This window comes from Mus caroli, unplaced genomic scaffold, assembly GCF_978045245.1.
Source record: "Mus caroli unplaced genomic scaffold, Mus_caroli_1 scaffold_6, whole genome shotgun sequence".
Classification (NCBI taxonomy): Eukaryota; Metazoa; Chordata; class Mammalia; order Rodentia; family Muridae; genus Mus; species Mus caroli.
Genome location: NW_028227261.1, coordinates 121,551,294 through 121,573,947, shown reverse-complemented (window position 1 = coordinate 121,573,947; position 22,654 = coordinate 121,551,294). Strand labels below are relative to the sequence as shown.

Below are 22,654 nucleotides of genomic sequence, written 5' to 3'. Positions count from 1 at the left end.
AGATAGATAGATAGATAGATTCTGGAATTAGTAGTTATGAACAAAGGATCCAAGTTCAATTCCCAGCACCTAAACAGTGGCTCACAAGATACCTTCTTCCAGGCCTGCATGTGTTACACAGTCGTACATGCAGCAAGATACTTATAGACATAAAATAGTAAAACTAATAAATGAATAAATAAATAATTGTCCATACATGACGTTTATGGAGTACAAACATGTAGAATGGTGGTAGGAAATGTGCTGGTTGGCTTGTGTCAACTTGACAGAAGCTAACGTCATCTGGGGAAAAGGAAATTGCCTTTCAGTTGAGAAGATGCCTCCATCCGATTGGCCTGGAGTCAGGTCTGTGGGGCATTTTCTTGATTACTGACTGATGTAGAAGAGCTCAGCACACTGTGGGTAGTACAAACTGAGCAGGCCATAGGAGCAAGTTATTAGACAGTCCTCCTCAATGCCTTCTGTTTCCGTTTAAAGAGTTATTTATTTATACGTGTATGAGTACAGTGTCACTATCTTTAGCCATACCAAAGAGGACATCTGATCCCATTACAGATGGTTGTGAGCCACCATGTATTGATGGGAATTGAACTCAGGACCTCTAGAAGAGCAGTCAGTGCTCTTAACCGCTGAGCCATCTCTCCAGCCCCATATTTAAAATCTCACTTCAGCCCCTTTCTCTGCTGGCTGCCTGTGTGTGGAGCCGCATGTAAAGCTCTCAGCTACTGCTCCAATTCCAAACCTGTCTGCTTTCTTCCATGATGATCACAGCCTAATCCTTTACAAGTGTAAACAGGACCCCAATTAAATGCTTTCTCTTATAAGAGTTGCTGTGGTCACAGTGTCTTCTCATTGCAACAACATAGTAGCTAAGACAGAAAATTTGCAGCCCTCTTCTCTTTGCCAGAATCCAGCTCCAGCAGGGTTCAGGTCCCAAAGATGAGGAATGGAGTTGGAGAGGGAAGGAGACTGATACCATCTGAGGGTGAATCTGAGGATAGTGCATATGTTTATTGAAAAAAGACTAAACCTTTTGTACTCTATATTTGTATAGTAGCTAAATCACAGGCAAAGTTGAAAGCAGACTTAATGACTCCACGAAATACATGATCTTTTCCACAGATGGCTTTTAGCATATTCTAGCCCTATTTTTCAACATCTAGAATGAAAGATGAAATCAACTTTATTACAATATTTTTCTTTGAAGCAAAAGTAATTAACTTCAGAAAGCATCTAACTCCCTGTTGTTTTCCAAGGTTTAGCAACCCCACTAGCTGTCCCTTTACATGTCCTCCCGCATGCTCTCAGCCTTTGTGGTTAGGAGGTGCGAGACATTCAGTCCTGAGAAACAAACCTGTAAAAGCAAGTTTCATTCCTTAAGGGGTGTGATACAATGTTTAAACCATGTAGCATAATAAACATTGAGCTGTTTCCTAATTGTGTTCTTATGTTCCTTAGTCTTACAATATGGGCCTGTTCTCCTCATACATTCCTCAAAGGAAAGGTCCTGATATCTTTCTCTTTTTCCAATATGTCATACAATATGTCCTTCAATATGCTTTTGTACATGGCAGAGAGAGATCAAGCCAGTCTCACTTTTTAAAAAAATTTATTATTATATGTAAGTACACTGTAGCTGTCTTCAGACACACCAGAAGAGTGTCAGATCTCATCACAGATGGTTGTGAGCCACCATGTGGTTGCTGCGATTTGAACTCAGGACCTTTGGAAGAGCAGTCAGTGCTCTTAACCACTGAACCATCTCTCCAGCCCCCCCTTCCCCGTTTCACTTCTTAGCAGAATATGCTTCTTGTGGGGCATACTAGGTTTTGCCATTCATCCTGTAAGCCACGTACCCAGGGAATCCATTATGGGCACTATTCTATACTTATTAACTGAATTCTTGACTGCCAAGGCCTCAGACTCCGGTCTGGCCCATTGTTTCTTTAGAGTATGTGTTTTCATCCTTAGAACCAGGTGTAAGTGCCTAAGAGTTTCTGGAACCATAAATCTATAACTTTTGTTTTGTTTTGTTTTGGTTTTTTGTTTTTTGTTTTTTGTTTTTTTTGACAAGGTTTTTCTATGTAGCCTGGCTGTCCTGGAACTTGTAAGACCCCTTTTCGGGGATCCCCACTCTAGTCTCGGGGGAGGGGTAGAGAGCTCACCCAAAGAAACACGAGAATCCTTCTTGCTGTAAACACACGAGGTAGTTTAATGACGGACGAGACATATCTCACACAGGAGACAGTGGATTCGACCCCAAGACTCGAAAGCTAGGGGTTTTTATGGGGTAAAGGGCTTAGGGGTGGGGAATTCAGCATAGAAACACACTATTGGCTTATTCAAACATTAGCAGAAAGATTACATGTAATACGTGCAGGTCAGGGTGTCAGGGTTCTGTGAGTTGTTGGCTCAGTTCAGATAGCCCTGTTATGTCCTCACATTCCTCTTTATCTCTATGGTCAAGCTGTTCCCAGGAATGTTTTAACTATGGGGCATGCCCGAGTTTTTTGTTTGTTTGTTTGTTTGTTTGTTCTCAGTCCCAGGCAACCTCTAGGCTCACAAACAACTAGCAATTTCTGAGTACTTTATATGACTTACAGGTCTTAAAATTTCATCTTTCTTTCAAACTCACTCTGTAGACCAGGCTAGCCTCGAACTCAGAAATCTGCCTGCCTCTGCCTTCCAAGTGCTTGGATTAAAGGTGTGTGCCACCACTGCACGGCTGATCTTTAACTCTTTATTCTTGGTGCAAACAGTGGGGCACAGTAGAGATTCTTAAGTAAGAGTAGGCAGAATTATCATGGTATATAGTTTCACAGTGGTAAAGATTTTTTCCAAAGAATCATTTTGTTTAGAGAGACTACCATTATACAAACTTATAGCCCCTACCAAAGCCCATACAAAATTTCCCAAAGGGAAAAGGAATAAGGAAACTCTTATAACACATATTCAAAATATCAAAGATTGCAATGTCCTACTTGGTCACGTGGAAGGAACAGTATGACATGGTTTCCTGTCCCTGGAACAGAGCCTGTAGGGCATGGGCCTCCACAAATATTGATGGTTTCTAGGCATAAGGCTTGCTCATATTTTGTTTATCTTCCTCATTCAGAAATGTCCTCTCTGCCAAGGTTAATGACTCCATGATAATCAGAGACAGCAAGAGTCCAGGAGGCAAGAGTGTATCTAATGTCTCAGCAAAATAGCAGAACACTGTGACCTTCAGGATAGCCCTCAAGGCTGTGGGAAATAACTCTGAAAAACATGAGTTCAAAAATATATGACTTCTCAAAAGCTGGGCAGTGGTGGCACATGCCTTTAATTTCAGCACTTAGGAGGCAGAGGCAGGTGAATTTCTGAGTTTGAGGCTAGACTGGTGTATAGAGTGATCCCCAGGATAGCCAGGGCTGCACAGAGAAACCCTGTCTTGAAAAACCAAACCAAACCAACCAACCAACCAACCAACCAAACCAAACCAAAACAAAACAAAAACCCAAAATATATAATTTCTCAACTATGCAAAATATATGGATGCAATATGAGTTAAATGAAGGGCTTCATGGACCTGAAAGAACAGAGGCAGCTGCATTGTAAGACAGCTTGTCAGAAAGATACAAAAGCAGGCAGATACAAATGGAGACAGATACAAATGCAGGCAGATTCCTGATTTCAAGGTCAGCCTGAAACAGATCTTAGTTCCACCCAGGTGTAGTGGGGATGGTAATCTCAGGATGGGATCCCACCCAGCTAGTTTATTGTCAGTGTTTACAAAGGCAGGCTGATCTCTGAATCCATTTTTAATATTAAGGGAAAAAAAAAAGAATGCACTTGCTGTCTTTTTCTAAGAATCAGGGGGCTGGGGTCAGGGAGTGCTGATCCATGGAATAATCAAAGGGGAACCTGGGATGAACAATTAAATTGATACGTAAATAAAAGACTGGGGTTTTGGTCTGCAAGAAATGAGCTATCCAGAGAATTTTTAGAATCTTTTTCAAGCAAGAGAGAGCTGTCTCGAGCAGAGGGCTCCCTGGAAAGCTGCCTCAAGCAAAACATAGGCTGTCAGCATGAACCATGAAGCACAATTGGACCTCGGCTCTTTTTTTCACCACTTTCAAACACCCCTTGAGGCTGGTCCTTGACAAAACATGTTGGAGAATTGTGATCCTCAGTGTGAATATGCTAGAACTTTGTCAAGCTGCAGTAGTTGTCATGTGGTTCACACCATCCCTTCTGTTCAGTAAATCCTGTAAATTAAATGGTCTGAGAAAACCAACATTGCCAGACTGTCTTGACCCACCAGCACCCAAACAGAATGACACAGAGACTTTTTCGTCACTTAAGAAAGCTTAGTCCTGCCGGGCGTGGTGGCGCACGCCTTTAATCCCAGCACTCGGGAGGCAGAGGCAGTCGGATTTCTGAGTTCGAGGCCAGCCTGGTCTACAAAGTGAGTGCCAGTACAGCCAGGGCTACACAGAGAAACCCTGTCTCGAAAAACCAAAAAAAAAAAAAAAAAAAAAAAAAAAAAGAAAGCTTAGTCCTTATAGCTTAGGCTTCTTCCAACTAACCCATAGAGCATAATTAACCCTGTCTATACTCGTCCATGTTTGCCACTTGGCCTGTTACCTCTCACTATGTCCCCATACACCCAACTTCCTCCCTGTCTGGCTGGTGAGTCTCAGGCTTCTCAGTTCTTCCCACAATTCCTATCTCTGCCCAGAGGTCCAGCCTTTTCTCTCCTGCCCTTCTATAGGCAGTCAGCTCTTCATTAAACCAATCAGCAGGTGAAGGAAGTGTGTGCTTAGGAAATATGATGCAGGTGCTGAGCCATTAGAATAATGATGCCAAGGTCAGTACAGTGCTCAGCTCTGCTGGTGCAGGAATCTACATTTGAATGATGCAAAGACAACCTTTACCCAGTGCACGAGAGAAGATCATCCCAACACAGGAACCATTTTAAAAAAAGATTTATTTATTATTATATGGAAGTACACTGTAGCTGTCTTTTAGACACACCAGACAAGAGCATCAGATCTCATTATGGATGGTTGTGAGCCACCATGTGGTTGCTGGGATTGGATTTGAACTCAGGACCTTTAGAAGAGCGGTCAGTGCTCTTGAAGGAGGAAAATTACTGGACACCTGAACTCTTCAACTCAGAGTCCTACCCCTCCCATCTGGAGATTGTTCCCGGAACACTCCTGAACTCTTCACCCCAGAGTACATTCCTGAACTCTTCAACTCAGAGTCCGACCCCCTCCCAACTGAGGACTGTTCCAAGAACATTTTTGAGATAGGGGCTTCCTGGAACAACCCCCAGAACATTTTTGAGATAAAAGAACCACCCCAGAATGTTCCAATAGATCGGGTACATTGCCAAATATAGGACACGACCCCTTGGTTACGGAAAGCCCCTTGGAAAAACCCTTGGCAGAACCCCTTAGTTATGCAAACTTGTACTTTTCCTACCCTGCTCCCCCCTTGGCTTTTTCCTATATAAGCCTGTGAAAAATTTGGGTCGGTCGTCGATTCTCCTCTACACCATGCCTGGTGTATGAGTTTCGACCCCAGAGCTCTGGTTTATGTGCTTTTTATGTGCTTTCTTGTTGTTGCTTTATTAAATCTTACTCTCTACATCTTAAGTTCGGTCTCAGTGTCTTCTTGGGTACACGGCTGTCCCGAGGCTTGAGTGAGGGTCTGCCCTCCGGGGGTCTTTCACTCTTAACCATCTCACCAGCCCAAGAACCCTTTTTTTTTTTTTTTTAATGAGACAGGGTTTCTCTGTGTAGCCCTGGCTGTCCTGTAGACCTGTCTGTAGACCAGGCTGAAATCTGCCTGCCTCTGCCTCCCAAGTGCTGGGACTAAAGGCGAGCGCCACTACTGCCTGGCCAGGAACCAATTTTTTTTTTAAAGATTTATTTATTTATTATATGTAAGTACACTGTAGCTGTCTTCAGACACTCCAGAAGAGGACACCAGATCTCGTTACGGATGGTTGTGAGCCACCATGTGGTTGCTGGGATTTGAACTCTGGACCTTCGGAAGAGCAGTCGGGTGCTCTTACCCACTGAGCCATCTCACCAGCCCCAGGAACCAATTTTTAAGTGCTTCTCCCAGAGTGGCTCTGCCAGCATTCCCTGTGCTCCAGAGATGAGCTGTTTCACTTCATGTCTCTTGCCCTTAAAGTGGAGGGGGTGATATTACTTGCTGAATACTTTGAACTTCACATAATCGTTGAACAGTGTCATTATTCATATACAATTTTTAGAAATAGATAGTGCTTGTCTTTCCCAACACCACAAAAATTTCTCTCAAAAGTTGAGACGCAAGCTGGGCAGTGGTAGCGCATGCCTTTACCTTTAGTCCCAGCACTTGGGAAGCAGAGGCAGGTGGATTTCTGAGTTGGAGGCCAGCCTGATCTACAGAGTGAGTCCCAGGACAGCCAGGGCTATGCAGAAAAATCCTGTCTCAAAAAACAAAGAAAAAAGAAAGAGTTGTCTTGCTCATGGTGTCTGTTCATAGCAGTAAAATCCTAATTAAAACAGTTTCTTTCCCCCAAATGCTGGAGAATGAGCCCAGGGTCCTGTGAATGCTAGACAAGTGCCCTACCACTGAGCTAGGTCCGTGGTTAGGTGTTTTATCTGTTTGAGACAGCATGTGGTTTGTAGCCAAGGCTGGCCTGGAACTCAAACTCCTCCTGCCTTCATGTCTAGAGTGTGGGGCATTAAGCCATGGCTCTCCACACCCAGTGCATTATCCTTTCTTGCTTGTCAGCTCCTTGCAACTAGTTGCTGTTTTGCAACTCAAGTTTACCTCACTGGCATTTCCTGAGACTCAGAGACTCAGAGTGAGTTGAAATTTTGGTGTTTGCCACTTCTTGAAGTGTCTATAAAAAAAAAAATCCAAGGACTATGTAGAAAACTCAATAGATATTTTTCTCCTCTCACTCTGCATCCTCCCTCCCAGCTCTTTCCTAACTCTGTCTCCATTTACTGAGCTACACTTCTTTACTACACTAAAGAAGTGTAGGTGGTGAGTAAAGTCTGTGGGCGGGGCCTAAAGGCACAGGGGGGGGGCGGGGGGGCTAAAGGCATATGGGCGGTGCCTAACATCTATTGGTGGGGCCTAAAGTGTGGGTGGTGCCTAAAGTCTGTGGGTGATGCCTAAAGTCTGTAGGCGGGGCCTAAAGGCCTGTGGCCTGTGGGAAGTGTAGGTGGTGCATAAAGTATGTGGGCGGGGCCTAAAGAAGTGTGGGCGGTGAAAAGCTTTCAGGGTTCTTCTAACATGTGTCAGTTCATATTTAAACCTGAAAATACCAAATGTACAATTTTTAAAAATATTAGTATTGTTTCTAGGATTTTTTTTTGGGGGGGAGGGCTAACTTAAAGAAAGCACTTATTAAATATTACACACTGACCAAGAGATGGACTTTACTCTGGACCATTCCCACAGACTTCTCCAGCTGGAATAGCCCATTTCTAGGGTTTTTATGCCCTTATGTTTTATTTTTTATACTTTGTGTTTTTATCCCTTGATTGAAAGCCGGCAGCATTGAAATGACATCAGCAGGCAAAGAAAAGCAACCAAGATTTTCCCTAGCTTTCCTGTTCAGCCTTTGTCAGCAGGATCCCTTTGAAGTGATGCTGAAGCAGAGCATCCCAGGCCTGCATTTAACTCTTCCAATTAGCTTGAGTTAAACACTTAATTTTTTTATTAAGTTATTAAGGATTAATTTCCCTTGACTTTTGTGTGACTGAGACAGAACAGAAAGAGAAAATTATGGGGAGATGAGGAAACCCTTAGCCCAGAATCTGATCATACATATATCTTGTAACCAAGCTAGCTCAGTCCGTCCACAGGTTCTCCAGGGAGGGAGGGGGGAGGAGTAAAAAGAAAAAAAGACAATTAGAAAATACTATAACATGACTCCAGACTGTTCTGAGGCTGAAGCAGGGTTATTTTCCCCCCAGTCTGTTTTTATACCATTTTAATTACATACATATAATAAGGTCAGTTCTAGTTAAGGAACAAGGAAAACAAACACAAATAGTCAAGGAACAAACAAGGCAATAAACAAAGTCCCTGTGATCACTGTTTCTAAGGGCTTATCAGGATGACCAAGATATCTGAGCCTACTTCCCTATCCTAGTCCAAAATTAGATTCCTGCCAGAGCTTAGTTCCATGTCCTGGCCCAAGGTTAAATTCCTGCCAAGTTTCTAGAAGCAGTCCCAAAAGCTCTCCACAAACTTGACTCAGAGCAGGGTCATGCTGACCATATATATCTCCCATTCTGTTCTGTTCTGTACGTCCCGAGGTTTGTTAAATCTTAAGAAATTCCACAAAGCTTTCCATAGGACCCATCAAATCAAAGGTCAATATGAACTGTTATGTCTAAAATATGTTATGTCAGAGCTGACCACTGGGCTGCACTTCCTCACTTCCTGCACTTGCATATGAACTCATTGTGGTTTTTTTTTGTTTTGTTTTGGTTTTGGTTTTGTTTTGTTTTGTTTTTTCTTTATAAGCAGGCAGAGAAAGATGTTTGGTGGCATAGTTCAGATAATTCTGAGCTATATCCCTGGTCTGCCCACTATTAGGGTGTGTGTTCAATAAACTACTCTTGCTTAACTGAGATCGGGTGTTTGTGTAGTTTGTGTGGCGATTTATGAACCTCAATAAGAAGCCAAAATTACAACAGTGTCTTCCATGAAGGTTGCTGGTGAAGAAAGAATGTTCCTTTGTGTTAAAATAATAAGACTTAGGTAAGCTTGGATGTGTATGAGGGCTGGTGGGGGTGAGGGTGGGGTGGGGCTCATTCCTTTTATTGGACAATGATGATAACTTTCTGTGGAGAGCTCTTGGAGCTGTTTCTAGGAATTTGGCAAGAATTTGTCATTAAGCTAGGACAAGGAAGTAGACCCCAGAGTCTTATTCTGTGGCTCTGGATATCCTGGAATGCACTATGTAGATCAGGCTGGCCTTGAACTCACAGAGATCCATCTGCCTCTGCCTACCAAGTGCTGGGACTAAAGGTATGAGCTACTAAGCCTAATCTCTAGTTTTCTCTTAATCTTTATGGTCAATATTGGTGTTCAGGCTAGGCTTGGTGATGATGCATGACTTTAATTTCACCACTTCAGAGACAGAGGTAGGCCAGCATCTTCTACATAGAGAGTTTCAGGCTAGCCAGGACGACACAGTCAGACCCTGTTTCAAAAAACAAAACAAAACAAAAAAATCCCAACAGCAACAAACAAACAAACATGTTGTGGGGTTAGCCACCAGGGAAGACTGCTCAGGTATGGGTTTAAGCCACCACAAAGCCTTTATTAGTTGGCCAGTGACTATAATGGGTATTCAGGATTCCATTCTAGCTAGCTCTGAGCCTTTTTCAGGAGGAGCTTTTAAGCATAAAAACATGTCCTGGGTTGACATACTTCAGTTTACAAGAACAATTAGCCAGAAGAAGAGCTACAGAAGCCAGAAAGCAAGATTAGTGATGGGTGAAAAGAAGAAATTTAAAAGGAAGGACATGACTGCTCCTCGGTATGGTGGAGGAGAAGGTTTATTGTAGATGAAAGGAAGACCACAGCCAGAGGCAGGGGCATCTGGGAGAGTCCAGAGCAAGCATGATCCTGAGCCAGGCCATGCTTGAAAGAGAGGTAGGAGGGGCAGGGAAAAGCCAGGAGGCTAAGAGGCCAGGAGGGTAAAAGGTACAACGGTCAGCATAACCAAAGTGGCTGGATTGTTTAGGAAAGAGCCACTGGGGGAAGGGCAGCATAGGCCTGATCCTGGGTTAGAGACCTTTAGGCTAGGGGGTAGGGCATGGTAGCTATACCTTACAATAGGTACGGGCTGAGGGATGCAGGGAGAACCTGGCAGCCAGGATGTGCTTTGATATGTTAATAAGCACTTTGGTTAGCTGTTTGTCCAGGGTTTGAGACCTAACAAGAACACTTAAGAGACTTTCCCAGAACTATTTGATGGATTAGGCTTTTTTGGTTTTGTTTTGACAGGTGGTGTTGTCTACATGCTGAGCGCTACAAAGTCTGGGGGGCCCTGCTACAAAAAAGACATTCTGTATCTAAAGGCTGGTTGTTGTGGCGTGCATGTTTAGTCCTGGCGGATCTCTGATCTCTTGGGTTTGAGGACAGCCTGGTCTAGATAGCAAGTTAGGGCTGTATAGGTGAGACTCTGCTTCTTGTCCTTCCGAAATGTCATGAAAAGCAACCCCTAACTCTCCTTCCTATCTGACAGTCCTGTAATTCTTTTCTGCTTTAAAGCCATGGCCATGGTTTGACCTGAGCCAAAGTCCCTAAAAGCCTAGAGGCGCTCCCCAGATTGCTGAGATCTGCCTGTCTCCCTAACTTAAGACATGGTTGTTGATCCTCTTTATTCTCAAGAATGACCCGGTTCTCGGACAAATCATGACGTTTTGATCTGTTGCTGGGATTCCCATGAAGACTCTCTTCTTGGTGCTGGAGAGATGGCTCGGTCGTTAAGAGTACTGACTACACTTTCACAGGACCTTAGCTCAGTTTCCAGTGCCTACCTGGTGTTAGCTAACAATCATCTATGACTCCAGTTCCAGAGGATTCGACACTCTCTTCTGGTCTCTGTGGGAACTGCATTCGGGGGGACACATACATGTAGGCAAAAACAACCACACGAATCCAATACATATATACATACATGAATGCATGCACACATAGTAACTCTCTCCTTAAGGACGTTAGAGAATCACCAGACATTTTCGTCTTTTCTGTGTGTGAGGGTGTTGGGTTGTGAACTGTCCTCTCTGGAAGACCCTCCCTGGGTTCACCAGACATCTTTACTCAGTAGTCATGTTTGAATCTGAGCTGTTGCTAGGCAGCCATCTCCTGGTGTCCCAAGGACCTCTCTGATGCTTGAAATAGGCCAGTTTAGAGACCTCCCCACAGACTAGCAAACTGGCTTTGGGACAGCAGCAAAGCCTTACAGCTACTCTGGGGAAATGTCCCTTCCTCCCCAGGCAGCTTCCTGCAGAGATTCAAGGATTTCAAGCTGCCCTCAATCTCATTAAGTTGCTGCTGCCCAGCACCCGGGGTTTGGGGGTTTGACAAGGCGCTGGAAAGACAAAAACTACCAACTGGGTGAGCCACAAAACCCACTCTCTTCTCTATAGAAAGTAAAATCGCCAGTGAGAAATGAGTTCTGAGAGCACCTGAGAGTCATTGTTCATTTGAAATTTCTACCAACTCTGTGGTAAAAGGTGTTCTCATGAGGCTTCCGGTGGGGAGAGTAACTAGAGTCGGCTTTCTCCATCCACCCTTTGGCCTCCACTTGGTTTCAGTCTTCCTTTGCCCACGGGTTTCTGGGTGTGTTGGACCAATGGCAGTCATCCCCAGGAGACCACACAGAGATAGGAAGAAGGAAAGCAGCCAGGGCACTCTTCTGTTATCTGCTTGGCCAGAGGGTGGGGAGGGTGGGGGTGTGGTGTGATGTGGGGGTGCTGCTACCTGGCTGCTCTACAGAACTGGCTCCCTTCACTTCCTCCCACTAAATTTGGAGGTGGTGTGAGCTTCCCACCTGATAATCTTTGACTGTACTCCCTACATTCTGCTGCTTATATATCTGCAAAACTGTTTCTTCGCTCAAAAGCCTTTTTCAGTTCACATCTTTGTATGTGGCATAGGAATGACCTTGACCATGCAGACAGAGTTCTACTGCCTCTCCTTGGAGAAGCTTTCCTGTTGAAAGCAGCCACCCAGTTAGAAGAAATCCAGGACATGCGTCACGGATTAGTAACCCTATTCCTACCCAGATTTTTCCGAGGACCCCTAGGAAGCCCTGTCCCGGGCCGCAAGAGTCCAGGCTGAGCTGCCTTTCTCCCCACCTGCTGAGCTGCTGGCACCTGCAGGATCCGGATCAGGATCACCTTGCTGGCCCGCTGTTTAACTGAAGGAAGTTCATGCACGTGACTAGCTCTCTCTCTCTCTCTCTCTCTCTCTCTCTCTCTCCCCCTCCCTCCTCTTCTTCCCCCCCCCTCCCAGAAAAGGGTGCTCACACTGTGCTGAGCAGCTGGCGAAGGAGGAGAGCACCTCCTCATCCCACATCGCTTCTATTCCAATCTGAGAGCTGCCCCTCACCTCCCACAAAAGCCCTAAAACACGTGGGACTACACCAATGAGACAATAGCAGTTGAGGCATAAGAAGCTCCGAGGGCGTTATACACTTAAGGTTTTCCCGAAGGTTGCAAAGGAATCATTTAGTATAGCATGTTTATATATAAATCACGAAACATGTGACTTTTCCGGAAACATGTCTACGTAGACCACAGTTTGGAGTATTCTTGCTGGGAAATCCTTTGAACTAAAAGGCACTTTAGGAGGCAGCTGCTATGGAAACTACCCCACCACTGTGCACTTCTCCCAGCTCCCGCAGGCTGGAGTGGCGGTGGGGGTGGGGCCTGAGTACCGCACAGTTGAGGGGCAGCCCACTGGGGGTGGGGTAGACTGGGGTGGGGTGGAGGTGGGTAGGGTGGGAGTAGAAAGCCTGAAGACCGCAGCACAAGCCAGGGGCACTGCAGAAAGCAGGCGGCAGGGTCCGGGTGGTCCCCGGGCCAGGGGCATCCTCCGGGCCACGCTTGCAGAGAAAGCGAGCAGAAGTCCCCGAGGGCGGTGGCCCGTGCGCTCTGGACCCGAATTCTCTCTAGGGGGAGAACGTGTGTGGCCGAGCAAGTGGTGGCTGCGGCCGGCGAGCGCGCGCCCGGTTGTGCTGCGTGTGTGTGTGTGTGTGTGTGTGTGTGTGTGTGTGACAAGCGTCAGGTGACTCGGGTCACGCAGTCACTCCCTCGCGCTCCCGGGGAGAACTGCCGCGCTCCGGCTGGCTTCTCCGGCAGCAGCGGCAGGGAGGGGGCTGGGCTCCACTGCCACCCCCTTGCTCACCAGGCGCGGCCCCAGAGCGCTGCGGGCCACTCGGCCCACGCGGGACCTTGGAGGCAAGCGTGGGCGTGATGAGCCAGGTGCTGGGCAAGCCGCAGCCGCAGGGTGAGGACGGCGGCGACGACGAGGAGGAGGATGAACTGGTGGGACTGGCGGGCTACGAGGATGGGCCCGAGTCCTCGGACGCCGAGCTGGACAGCGGGCCGGAGGAGGGAGGTGAGCAGGCCGGCCGTGCGCTCGCGGTCCCCGCCCGGGCAGCGATGCGTGTGTGTGTGTTAGGGGGGAGGGATGCGGGGCGCGCGGGTCCGGGGAGCTGCGGTGGGGGAGGGGAGCGGCCCGGCTGCAGACGGCGGCGGGAGGGCGGCGGGGAGCAGGGTCGGATGTCGAGCTAAAAGAAGCAGCTGGCGGCAGCGTGCCGGCTGGGTCGCCCACAGCTGCGCGTGTCATTCTTCCCCAACGTGGCCGCGGGAGGGTCTGCGGCGTGGGACCCGGGCGCTGGGGCGGGGCCCGCGCTGCAGGTGGTATCCGCGTTTCCCGGGAGACCGCGGGGTTCTCGGTCTCCAGACACCCTGAATGCATCTCGTGTCGCACCCGGGAGTGGGCGCTGGGCGAGCAATCCTTGGCCCCTGAAGCCAACTGTTTGTTGTTGCCGAAGGAGCTGAAGTTAGCCTTTCGGATGGGGGCTGCTTGCATTTCATTCCTGGGACACAACAAAGAAGTTGAGTTTAGGATTCCAGAATGTTTTCTTTAATTAAAAAAAAATTTTTTTTCCCCCACAAAAGCGGAAGGTCACTTTAAAAGGTCAATTGAACGGGGCTGTTAACATTCTCCGAGTTGTAAATATCCCAGAGAAAGGATTAATCTCTTTAGTGTCTCAAACTAAAGAAACCGAGGAATGAAAGTACCCGTGACAGGAGTTTTAAGAACTTTTATTGAGAATCTATTGAACGGAACTTTAAATTCTCTCTACAAAGCCTTTCTCAGAAGACAGTTTTGATTTTGCGTCTGGCAGGTACTTCAGTGAATCAGAAAGGGAATACAGTTAACTAAGATTTGCGTCTGGCAGATGAAAAACAGCTTTTCAAGTCGCCCCATTTCCTGGCTTTTCTCCAGAGAGGACTAGTGCTGGCTCCCCGTTATTTAAACTTGTGTGTGCACCTCTGCGCTCCACTCATCCGCACTCCCCTTAATTATTCCCACGGTCGATCGTTCAGCCACTTTTTTTTTCCAAAAAAATAAATTGTTCAGATACCTTACTATTAAATAGCTTTTGTTAGATCCTCCCAGAGAAAGGCTGAGTGGGAATGTATTGGCAAGGCATTTGCAAAGATAGGTGCACAGTAGCTCCCTATTGTGGTAGTTTAAAGAGAGAAAGAAGACCCTATTCTAGAGGGGAAAGCCAGTTATTTGATACTGTCCTGGGGGCCAGAGAGTTTGCAGGGAAGGGGCAGAACCTATTTTCCTGTAGTCTTTTTATTGGAGGGCCTAGGGGCTCTTTTGAAATTTGATTTGAAGTGAAAGTAAACCCTTGCCTGAGGGGAAGAATTCCTGAAACAAAGGCTTTTCCAGAGCCCAGAATGGGAGGCTCCCAGTGCAGTTAATCTAAAAGCAAACCTGCCTGCAGCTATGTTTTGAGGACTTCGGTAATAATCGCCCACCCTCCAGCCCCATTGGGAGTTCCCGAATCAGGCAGAATCTTGGAATCTTGCTATAAAAGGATACAGTGTAGTCATGCGGTGGGGATCTTGCATGTTAATTTCTGCTCTGGCAAACACTGCAGAAGCCTAGCTTTGCTCTGCTTTCTGTGGTGCACAGGTGGTCTGTTAGTTTCTCTGATCTTTTATCTTTTGAACACTTTCCCTTTTGGTCTCTGTTCTCCAGCTTAGGCCTTGAAGCGGAAACAATCAGAAAATCTGCCTTTCCACGGCCAGCACTTCCTGAAACCATCTGCTGACTCCATTCCCAGGGAGCTGGGACTGGGACGGGGGAAACCAAGAATTTAGACTTCCTGCTTTGTGTCCTTCTGAAGGCTAGCTGGTTTTAAGATTTATGTGCATTCCTGTGAGGGTGTGCTTGTTGCACGGATGTAGGTTCCCCAGAAGAGCCAGAAGAGGGCGTCAGATCTCCTGGAACTGGAGTTAGAGAAGTTTATGGATATCCAGCGTAGGTGCTCAGGAAGAGCATCAAGTGCTGTAACTGCCGAGCCATCCATTTCTGTAGTACATAATCCTATTTAAATTTTGGTAAAGTATGCATTTATCTGTTCTCAAGTTTAAGAGATGTAGTGTGAAAAACAGGGACTTTAATCTGAGAAAGGGTGGAGATGGGTGAGCTCTTTCTCCCCTCCTCTTTCCTTTTTTTTTTTTTTTTTTTTTAAAGATTTATTGCCGGGCGTGGTGGCGCACGCCTTTAATCCCAGCACTCGGGAGGCAGAGGCAGGCGGATTTCTGAGTTCGAGGCCAGCCTGGTCTACAAAGTGAGTTCCAGGACAGCCAGGGCTACACAGGGAAACCCTGTCTCGAAAAACCAAAAAAAAAAAAAAAAAAAAAAAAAGATTTATTTATTATATGTAAGTACACTGTAGCTGTCTTCAGACACTCCAGAAGAGGGCGCCAGATCTCGTTACGGATGGTTGTGAGCCACCATGTGGTTGCTGGGATTCGAACTCTGGACCTTTGGGAAGAGCAGTCAGTCGGGTGCTCTTACCCACTGAGCCATCTCACCAGCCCCCCCTCCTCTTTCCTGACAGATGATGTGTAGTGTCTGTATTTAATGGAGGTCTGGAATTTTCCCCGTTAGGTCAGTGACCTCTGGTGCTGGGAAGCTGGGAGTGGGATAAGATAGGACAAGCAATTTGTCTGGCATTTGTTAAGGCAGTCTGTCAGGAGCTGTGCAGGACTGAAGAGAAAGTACAGTTCCCACTGGCCCTCCGCTCTGTGTTGTGTGGAGGCTGCTAATCTCATTTTTAACCTGAGCACCCTATGAATTTTACCAGGAAGCTTGAAAATGTAGTGCGGCTAAGGTGAGACTTAAATGTTGTCTGTCTCCTTTGGCTCCCGCTCCATATTCATGAACAGCAGGGGTGCTTTCAAAGCAGCTTAGTTTCAATCAGGACTGACTCCACTTCTTAACCCTTTTTTCACTGAATGAAGTTAATGATAGTAAAGCGAGTCTCATCTTTAGATGCTGCCCCAAATAAAACTCCTGAGGGGACAACCATTTGTCCTTTGTTTTTAAACCATTAAAAACAAAAACAAGGACCAGAGACACGGGGCACAGTGGATAAAGTGCTGGCTACGCAGGCATGAAGACCTGAATTCAGAGTCTCAGCATCCATTTTGGGGGCTATGTGCCTGTAATCTCATCCCTGGGGAGGGAAGGAAGACAAGAGGGCCCCTGAAGCTTACTACAAGCAGTACTACAAGTTGGTAAGCTTCAGGTTCAGACAGCTCCTTCAGCAGAATAAGGAAGATAGAATGAGGTAGGCACACAAGCTTCACCTGGCACCCACATACACGTGCATAACACCAACATGCAAATACACATTATCATACCCCACAGACCAGTTGTTCCTGGTTTCATTTTTTTTTTTTTTGGTTTTTCGAGACAGGGTTTCTCTGTGTAGCCCTGGCTGTCCTGGAACTCACTTTGTAGACCAGGCTGGCCTCGAACTCAGAAATCGGCCTGCCTCTGCCTCCCGAGTGCTGGGATTAAAGGCGTGCGCCACCACCGCCCAGCTGTTCCTGGTTTCAATCCTCAGCACCCCACGTAAACCCACAATTGTGCTATAAACTACGATTAATTATTTTAAACATTTATTTATTTTATGTATATAAGTACACTATCTGCATGTACATTTGCATGCCAGAAGAGGGCTTCGGAACTCATCATAGATGGTTGTGAGCCACCATGTGGTTACTGGGAATTGAACTCAGGACCTCTGGAAGAGCAGTCAGTGCTCTTAACTGCTTTGCCATCTCGCCAGCCCATAATAATTCATTTTTGACATGTAGATGATGATTAACTTTTGACACCTAGACTTTAAGTTTGCTAAAGTAAATTACTGTGCCTAAAAAAATGACAAGGAACCAAATTAAAAGATAGCCCCATTGCCATCATTTTTTTTTTTTTTTTTGGTTTTTCGAGACAGGGTTTCTCTGTATAGCCCTGGCTGTCCTGAACTCACTCTGTAGACCAGGCTGGCCTCGAACTCAGAAATCCGCCTGCCTCTGCCTCCCGAGTGCTGGGATTAAAGGCGTGCGCCACCACGCCCGGCTCATTGCCATCATTTAATCAGAAAGTAAAAGGCTTTCCCTAAAGTGCTCAATTTTTAGGGGAAACTTGAAGATGGCTGCTCACCACAGTGTCCCTGAATCTGGTCTGTGCTCCTTGGAATCTGAGGAAATGACAATTTGCATTGTGACTAGAGTCACCACTGGGTGAGCTACTGACACTCCCCAGAGGATATCCAGCTGCAGGAGCCACCAAGTCCCACCTGTTAGCCATTAATAAGCTGGGTGTGGTGATCCCAGCCTGTAATCTCAGTGCTCCAAAGACTGGGGCACAAGGATCACCAGTTCAAGGCCTGAACCACACCCCAGGCTGTGCTTTTATTAGATATCGCTCCTATTTATTACAACAGGCATGGGACAGTGCAGTGGGGACGCAGGGAAGTATAAGCAAGTGCTAGACAAGTGCCAGGCTCTGAGTTTGAAATTTCAAAGGTTTCTGCGCCTCTGTCCCAGGTATTACTTTACTTTAGACTATCCACCCCATCCCCACAGCTGTGCAGGGCAGCTTGGCTTCCTAAGCCACCTCCTTTTTGTTTCTACCTTCTTTATTCTTCTGTGTGTGTGTGTGTCTGTCTGTTCTTCTAAATAAGTGCACTAGAGCTCACATGCCATTCCCAGACACAGTTGCGAGTTAGTCCCTGCCCTCTTCCTTATTTAAGGCAGCATGACTTGTTAGTGCTGGGCCCTGGAGCCTCCAGAGCTCTCAGTCACAGCCTCCTGTTCCACAGTAAGTAGCCCATTGGATACAGATGCATACAGTATTACAGTATTACATCATGCTGTAAGTACATTGTGGGGCTCCAAACTCATGGCCGCAGTCACCTACCCCTTTAAAAATTAAAAATTTAAGAATTCTGTCTCCTCTGTTAAACCTTATAAAGTTTTTTGGTAACAAGCCCCCACCCCCACTCCCACCCCCTCACTTTTGCTGTGAATCAGATAGGCTTTCCACTCTGAGAAGCTGATTCGAATCTCCTTATAGATCTGAGAAAGATTGGCACTTGTATTCTCAGTGTGTAAAAGAGGTTTCTGAAAAGCAGCCTCGAGTTTCTCTCGTGCAATTTTAAAAAGTTCCTAAGAACTCTTCCTCCTTAAAGGAAACATTGGCAAAGTACAACATATTAGAGACATAGGTGAATAATATATATTAAATATTAATACATTCAATCATGCTTTTTTAGTTAGTTCCCCCTACTATGAATTGAGAGAATTTTATATAAGATTTTGTTTTTGCATAGGATTTTTTAAAATATTTTATTTATTATTTATTTTATATGTAAGTACACTGTAACTGTCTTCAGACACACCAGGACACCAGGAGAGGGAGTCAGATGTCATTAAGGATGGTTGTAAGCCACCATGTGGTTGCTGGGATTTGAACTCAGGACCTTCGGAAGAGCAGTCAGTGCTCTTAACCACTGAGCCATCTCGCCAGCCCTGCATAGGATTTTTTATCTCAAGGTCTTACTATGTAGTTTTAGTTGACTTGGATCTTGTCTTGTTGAATAGCCTGGCCTCAAAGGATTCACTGTCATGAACCAGAGTTCATGCAGAGGAGAACTTCCTGTTTCCCCAGGGAGAACCCCTAAACCAGCGGTTTTCAACCTGTGGCCGTGACCATTCTGGGGGCTGAAAGATTTTTTTTTTTTCTCAAGACAGCGTTTCTCTGTATAGCCCTGGCTGTCCTGGAACTCACTTTGAACACCAGGCTGGCCTCGAACTCAGAAATCCGCCTGCCTCTGCCTCCCAAGTGCTGGGATTAAAGGCATGGACCAGCACTGCCCAGCCCAGGCTGAAAGATTCTTTCACTGGGGTCACATATTAGATATCTTGCATATCATATATTTACATTATAATTCTTTTTTTCAAAGATTTTATTTGTTTATTATATGTAAGTACACTATAGCTGTCTTTAGACACCTCAGAAGAGGGCATTAGATCTCATTATGGATGGTTGTGAGCCACCATGTGGTTGCTGGGGATTTGAACTCAGGACCTTCGGAAGAGCAGTCAGTGCTCTTAACCACTGAGCTATCCCCCAGCCCCCTACATTATAATTCATAAAAGCAGCAAAATTACAGTTAGAAATAGTAATGAAGCTGGGTGGTGGTGGCGCACGCCTTTAATCCCAGCACTCGGGAGGCAGAGGCAGGCTGATTTCTGAGTTCGAGGCCAGCCTGGTCTACAAAGTGAGTTCCAGGACAGCCAGGGCTATACAGAGAAACCCTGTCTCGAGAAAAAAAAAAAAAAAAAAAAAAGGAAAAAGAAATAGCAATGAAAATAAGCGTATGGTTGGGGTCACCACAAAGTGAGGGTGAGGAACTGTGGTGTTGGATTAAAGGGTTGTAGCATCAGGAAGGTTCCAGGAGTCTGGGCAGCACTGAGGAAGAGTTCAGCTGTGTGAGGACTTGCACCCTGCCGCTCTGCTCTCATTTCTGTCAGTTCATGGCTCTGAGCATCGCCCACAGGTCAGCCCTCTGCTCATGGCACAAGCCCATCTTTTTTGCAAAGCTGCTCAGGTGGGGCTCTGCTGGCTCCTGGATAATTTTGAAATGTTAAGGACTGATAATATCCCAAGGAGGTGACCTTCTCCTCTAATTGCTGTCCCTTGACAGAGGCTAACAGGCCCACTGGGGTCTTCATCAGTCTGGCTCATCAGCTAGGCTATGTGGGAATTTGGGCAGGATCAGGGACAGGTGGCAGATGGTAAATTCTGCTGTGTTAAAATCTGACCCTGATTAATTTTACCTGGACAGAGGGACTGAGCCACTTTACTCAGTTCCAAGAGCCCCAGTTACACATCCAGTTTTTATCCTTTGTTTTTATTCTTTTTTCTTTTTTCTTTTCCAGGTTTTATTTTTGTGTGTGTGAGTGTTTTGCCTGAATGTATATAGTGTGCGCTACTGCCCATAGAAATCAGAAGAAAGCGTTGGCTCCCCTGGAACTAGAGTTATAGATGGCTGTGAGCAACCATGTGATTGTTCAGAATTAAACCTGGTCTGTAAGACCAATTAAGTGCTCTTAACAGCTGAGCTCCAGACATGAATTTGTGTGTGTGTTCATATGTGAGTATGCATGTTCATGTGTATAGAGGCCGGACGGAGGTCAGCCATGAGTATTGTTCTTCAGGTGTGTCTCGTCTTTTGAGACAGAGTCTCTCACTTGGCCTGGAAAACAGATGAGGCTGGCTGGGCTGTGAGCACAGGGATCGGTCTCCATCCCCCTACCCATGAGCTTATAGTTGCTGGCCACCATACCCCAGGTTTTTGTTTGTTTGTTTGTTTGTTTTTTGAGACTAGGTCTATGTACTCCTGGCTGTTCTGAAACTCTATGTAGACCAGGCTGGCCTCCAACTCACCTGCCTCTGCCTCTTGTGTCCTGGGATTAAAAGTGCACACCACAATGCCCCATTCACACCCACGACTTCATGAGGGTTACCATCTTTGAGTCACAACCCATGCCCCCTTATCACCAATAAGCCAATTAAAAGATCCAAATGAAAAGTGGGAGGCAGAAAATGATGTATTCCTTGTGGCCATGGTGTGAAGAGGGACAAAGGTCCAGCTGAGCTCCCAAATCTGTCTTTTTTGAGTACTGAAATGTGATTTAAAATCTAAATAAGGGTCCAAAGGTATGTATGTGTGTACAGCCCCACCCAAGGTTAGGATGATGGAGACAGGCCCCACCTATCATAGATCCATCCCTGTCTGGGCTTCTGTCTCATCCTGTAAGGTGGTCTGACAAGATGTTAGAATTGAATGAAATCTAGACTCAAGTTCACAGTCTGGCTGGTCCCCTTTCCTTCTCCAGAATGAGAGTCCTGGGAAATTCCTTTTTCTTTGGGGTCCATTGTTTGAGTAATCTAATAATCATATTGACTGATAAAAGTGTCTTTGTCTCTCTGCCAGGCCTGTTACAAGTTCTAAGGGCCAGTTTTGGGTCCTTGTTCATGGACTGCAAGCACTGTCTCCCCAACCCCTAGAGTGGTGGGTATCTGAGTCCTCCACAGACCCTGCCTTGGGAGTTGGAGTTCTGAAGGGAACTTCCTAAATGTGGGTGTAGACATGTCCTGTATTCTTATTGATCACCTTCTGGATGTGATATCACCGAATTGGTGATAGGCTAGCCTGTGTTGTCATATAAAACAGCTCTCACCTCAAGTGGTTTATTCTAGAACAACTATGATTGGTTATGGCAAAGGAACATAGATTTTGGTCTCCTCGAATAGACTGTTCTAACATAGAAAAGTTTTATAATAACAGAACAAAGAGTTACAAATCAAGAGATCCATTGTCAGGGGCATCAGAGAGAAGGGTTTCAATAAGGTGGGGCAATCTTGTTTATGCCTCAGATGCTATCTGATGCCATTCTTAGCTTTTGGATTGATGGAAGCTAATAGGCGAAATTGATGTATTCCGAAAGGTTTTTATTACCAGTCACAGAAGTGGGCAAGAAATGGGTGTTAAGGGGGCTAATGATACTCCAGGAGAAGGTGTAATTAGGCTCTGGAGCAGAGCATTCCAACTGCTCGCCGGCACTGCCACTCTAACCAGTCAGTCTTTTTTTTTTTTTTTTTTTTTGGTTTTTCGAGACAGGGTTTCTCTGTGTAGCCCTGGCTGTCCTGGAACTCACTTTGTAGACCAGGCTGGCCTCGAACTCAGAAATCTGCCTGCCTCTGCCTCCCGAGTGCTGGGATTAAAGGCGTGCGCCACCACGCCCGGCTCTAACCAGTCAGTCTTTGCAGACACATCTTTCTGGGACTTCTCATCCATACCTGTTGAGACCTTAACAGCTAATTTAGTCACTGCATTTATTGTATTTACTGGAGGGCTGCTACATGCCTTATGTATCCTGGGAGAGACAGACAGCACACAAGGAAAGCAACAGGACAAATGTGCCAAGTATGAGAATTGTGTAGTGAGGACTATTTAAAAGACCTAGGTTCTGGCTAGGAAGCGATAGGGTATGGCTTAGGTCAGAGGAGAGATATGGTGTAGCGGGACTGAGTAAGGAAAGTCTGGGGAACCTCTCAGGTAGAGAAGTGAGGCAGGACCCTGCACGGTCCTTCTGGAGGGCCTGAGTGGCCGGGAGGGAGGAGAACCAGCTGTGGCTGAGAATAGCGTTGAGAGAGAGGAGGTAGCACCAGGGGCTCCTGGCTGTGGTTTCTCTTGTCTTCGGGATGCACCCTGGCCTTCCATCACTGTAACTTTCTCTCCACGATTCCTCCATCCTTCACACTTCCTCTCTATGGCTTGATTGACCTTTTAGCTTCTTAAATGTTGTCACTGTGTACCTTCTGCAGTCTCTGTACCCCTCTTGTTCACAGGGATGGGTCTCTTTTTGTATCTGTAGCCCTGCCGCACATTGGGAGTCAGTCATTCAGGTCATGAAGAGCAATACCCTTGTACATGTTTCATCCCATGTCAACAACATCCTCC

General features: G+C 46.1%; 1 protein-coding gene across 2 annotated transcripts in view; it reads left to right on the top strand.

Annotated features, from left to right (window-relative positions):
- The first annotated feature begins 12,654 nt into the window (after positions 1–12,654).
- Positions 12,655–22,654, top strand: part of Rragd (Ras related GTP binding D) — a 41,287-nt gene continuing 31,287 nt past the window's right edge. For both annotated transcript variants that reach the window (XR_015047443.1, XM_021160870.3), the window contains exon 1: positions 12,655–13,140. Coding sequence is in view for 1 of the 2 variants with exons in the window: in XM_021160870.3 (XP_021016529.1) it covers positions 12,996–13,140 (145 nt within the window). In the remaining variant the exon portion in view is untranslated. The remainder of the gene's footprint in view (positions 13,141–22,654) is intronic.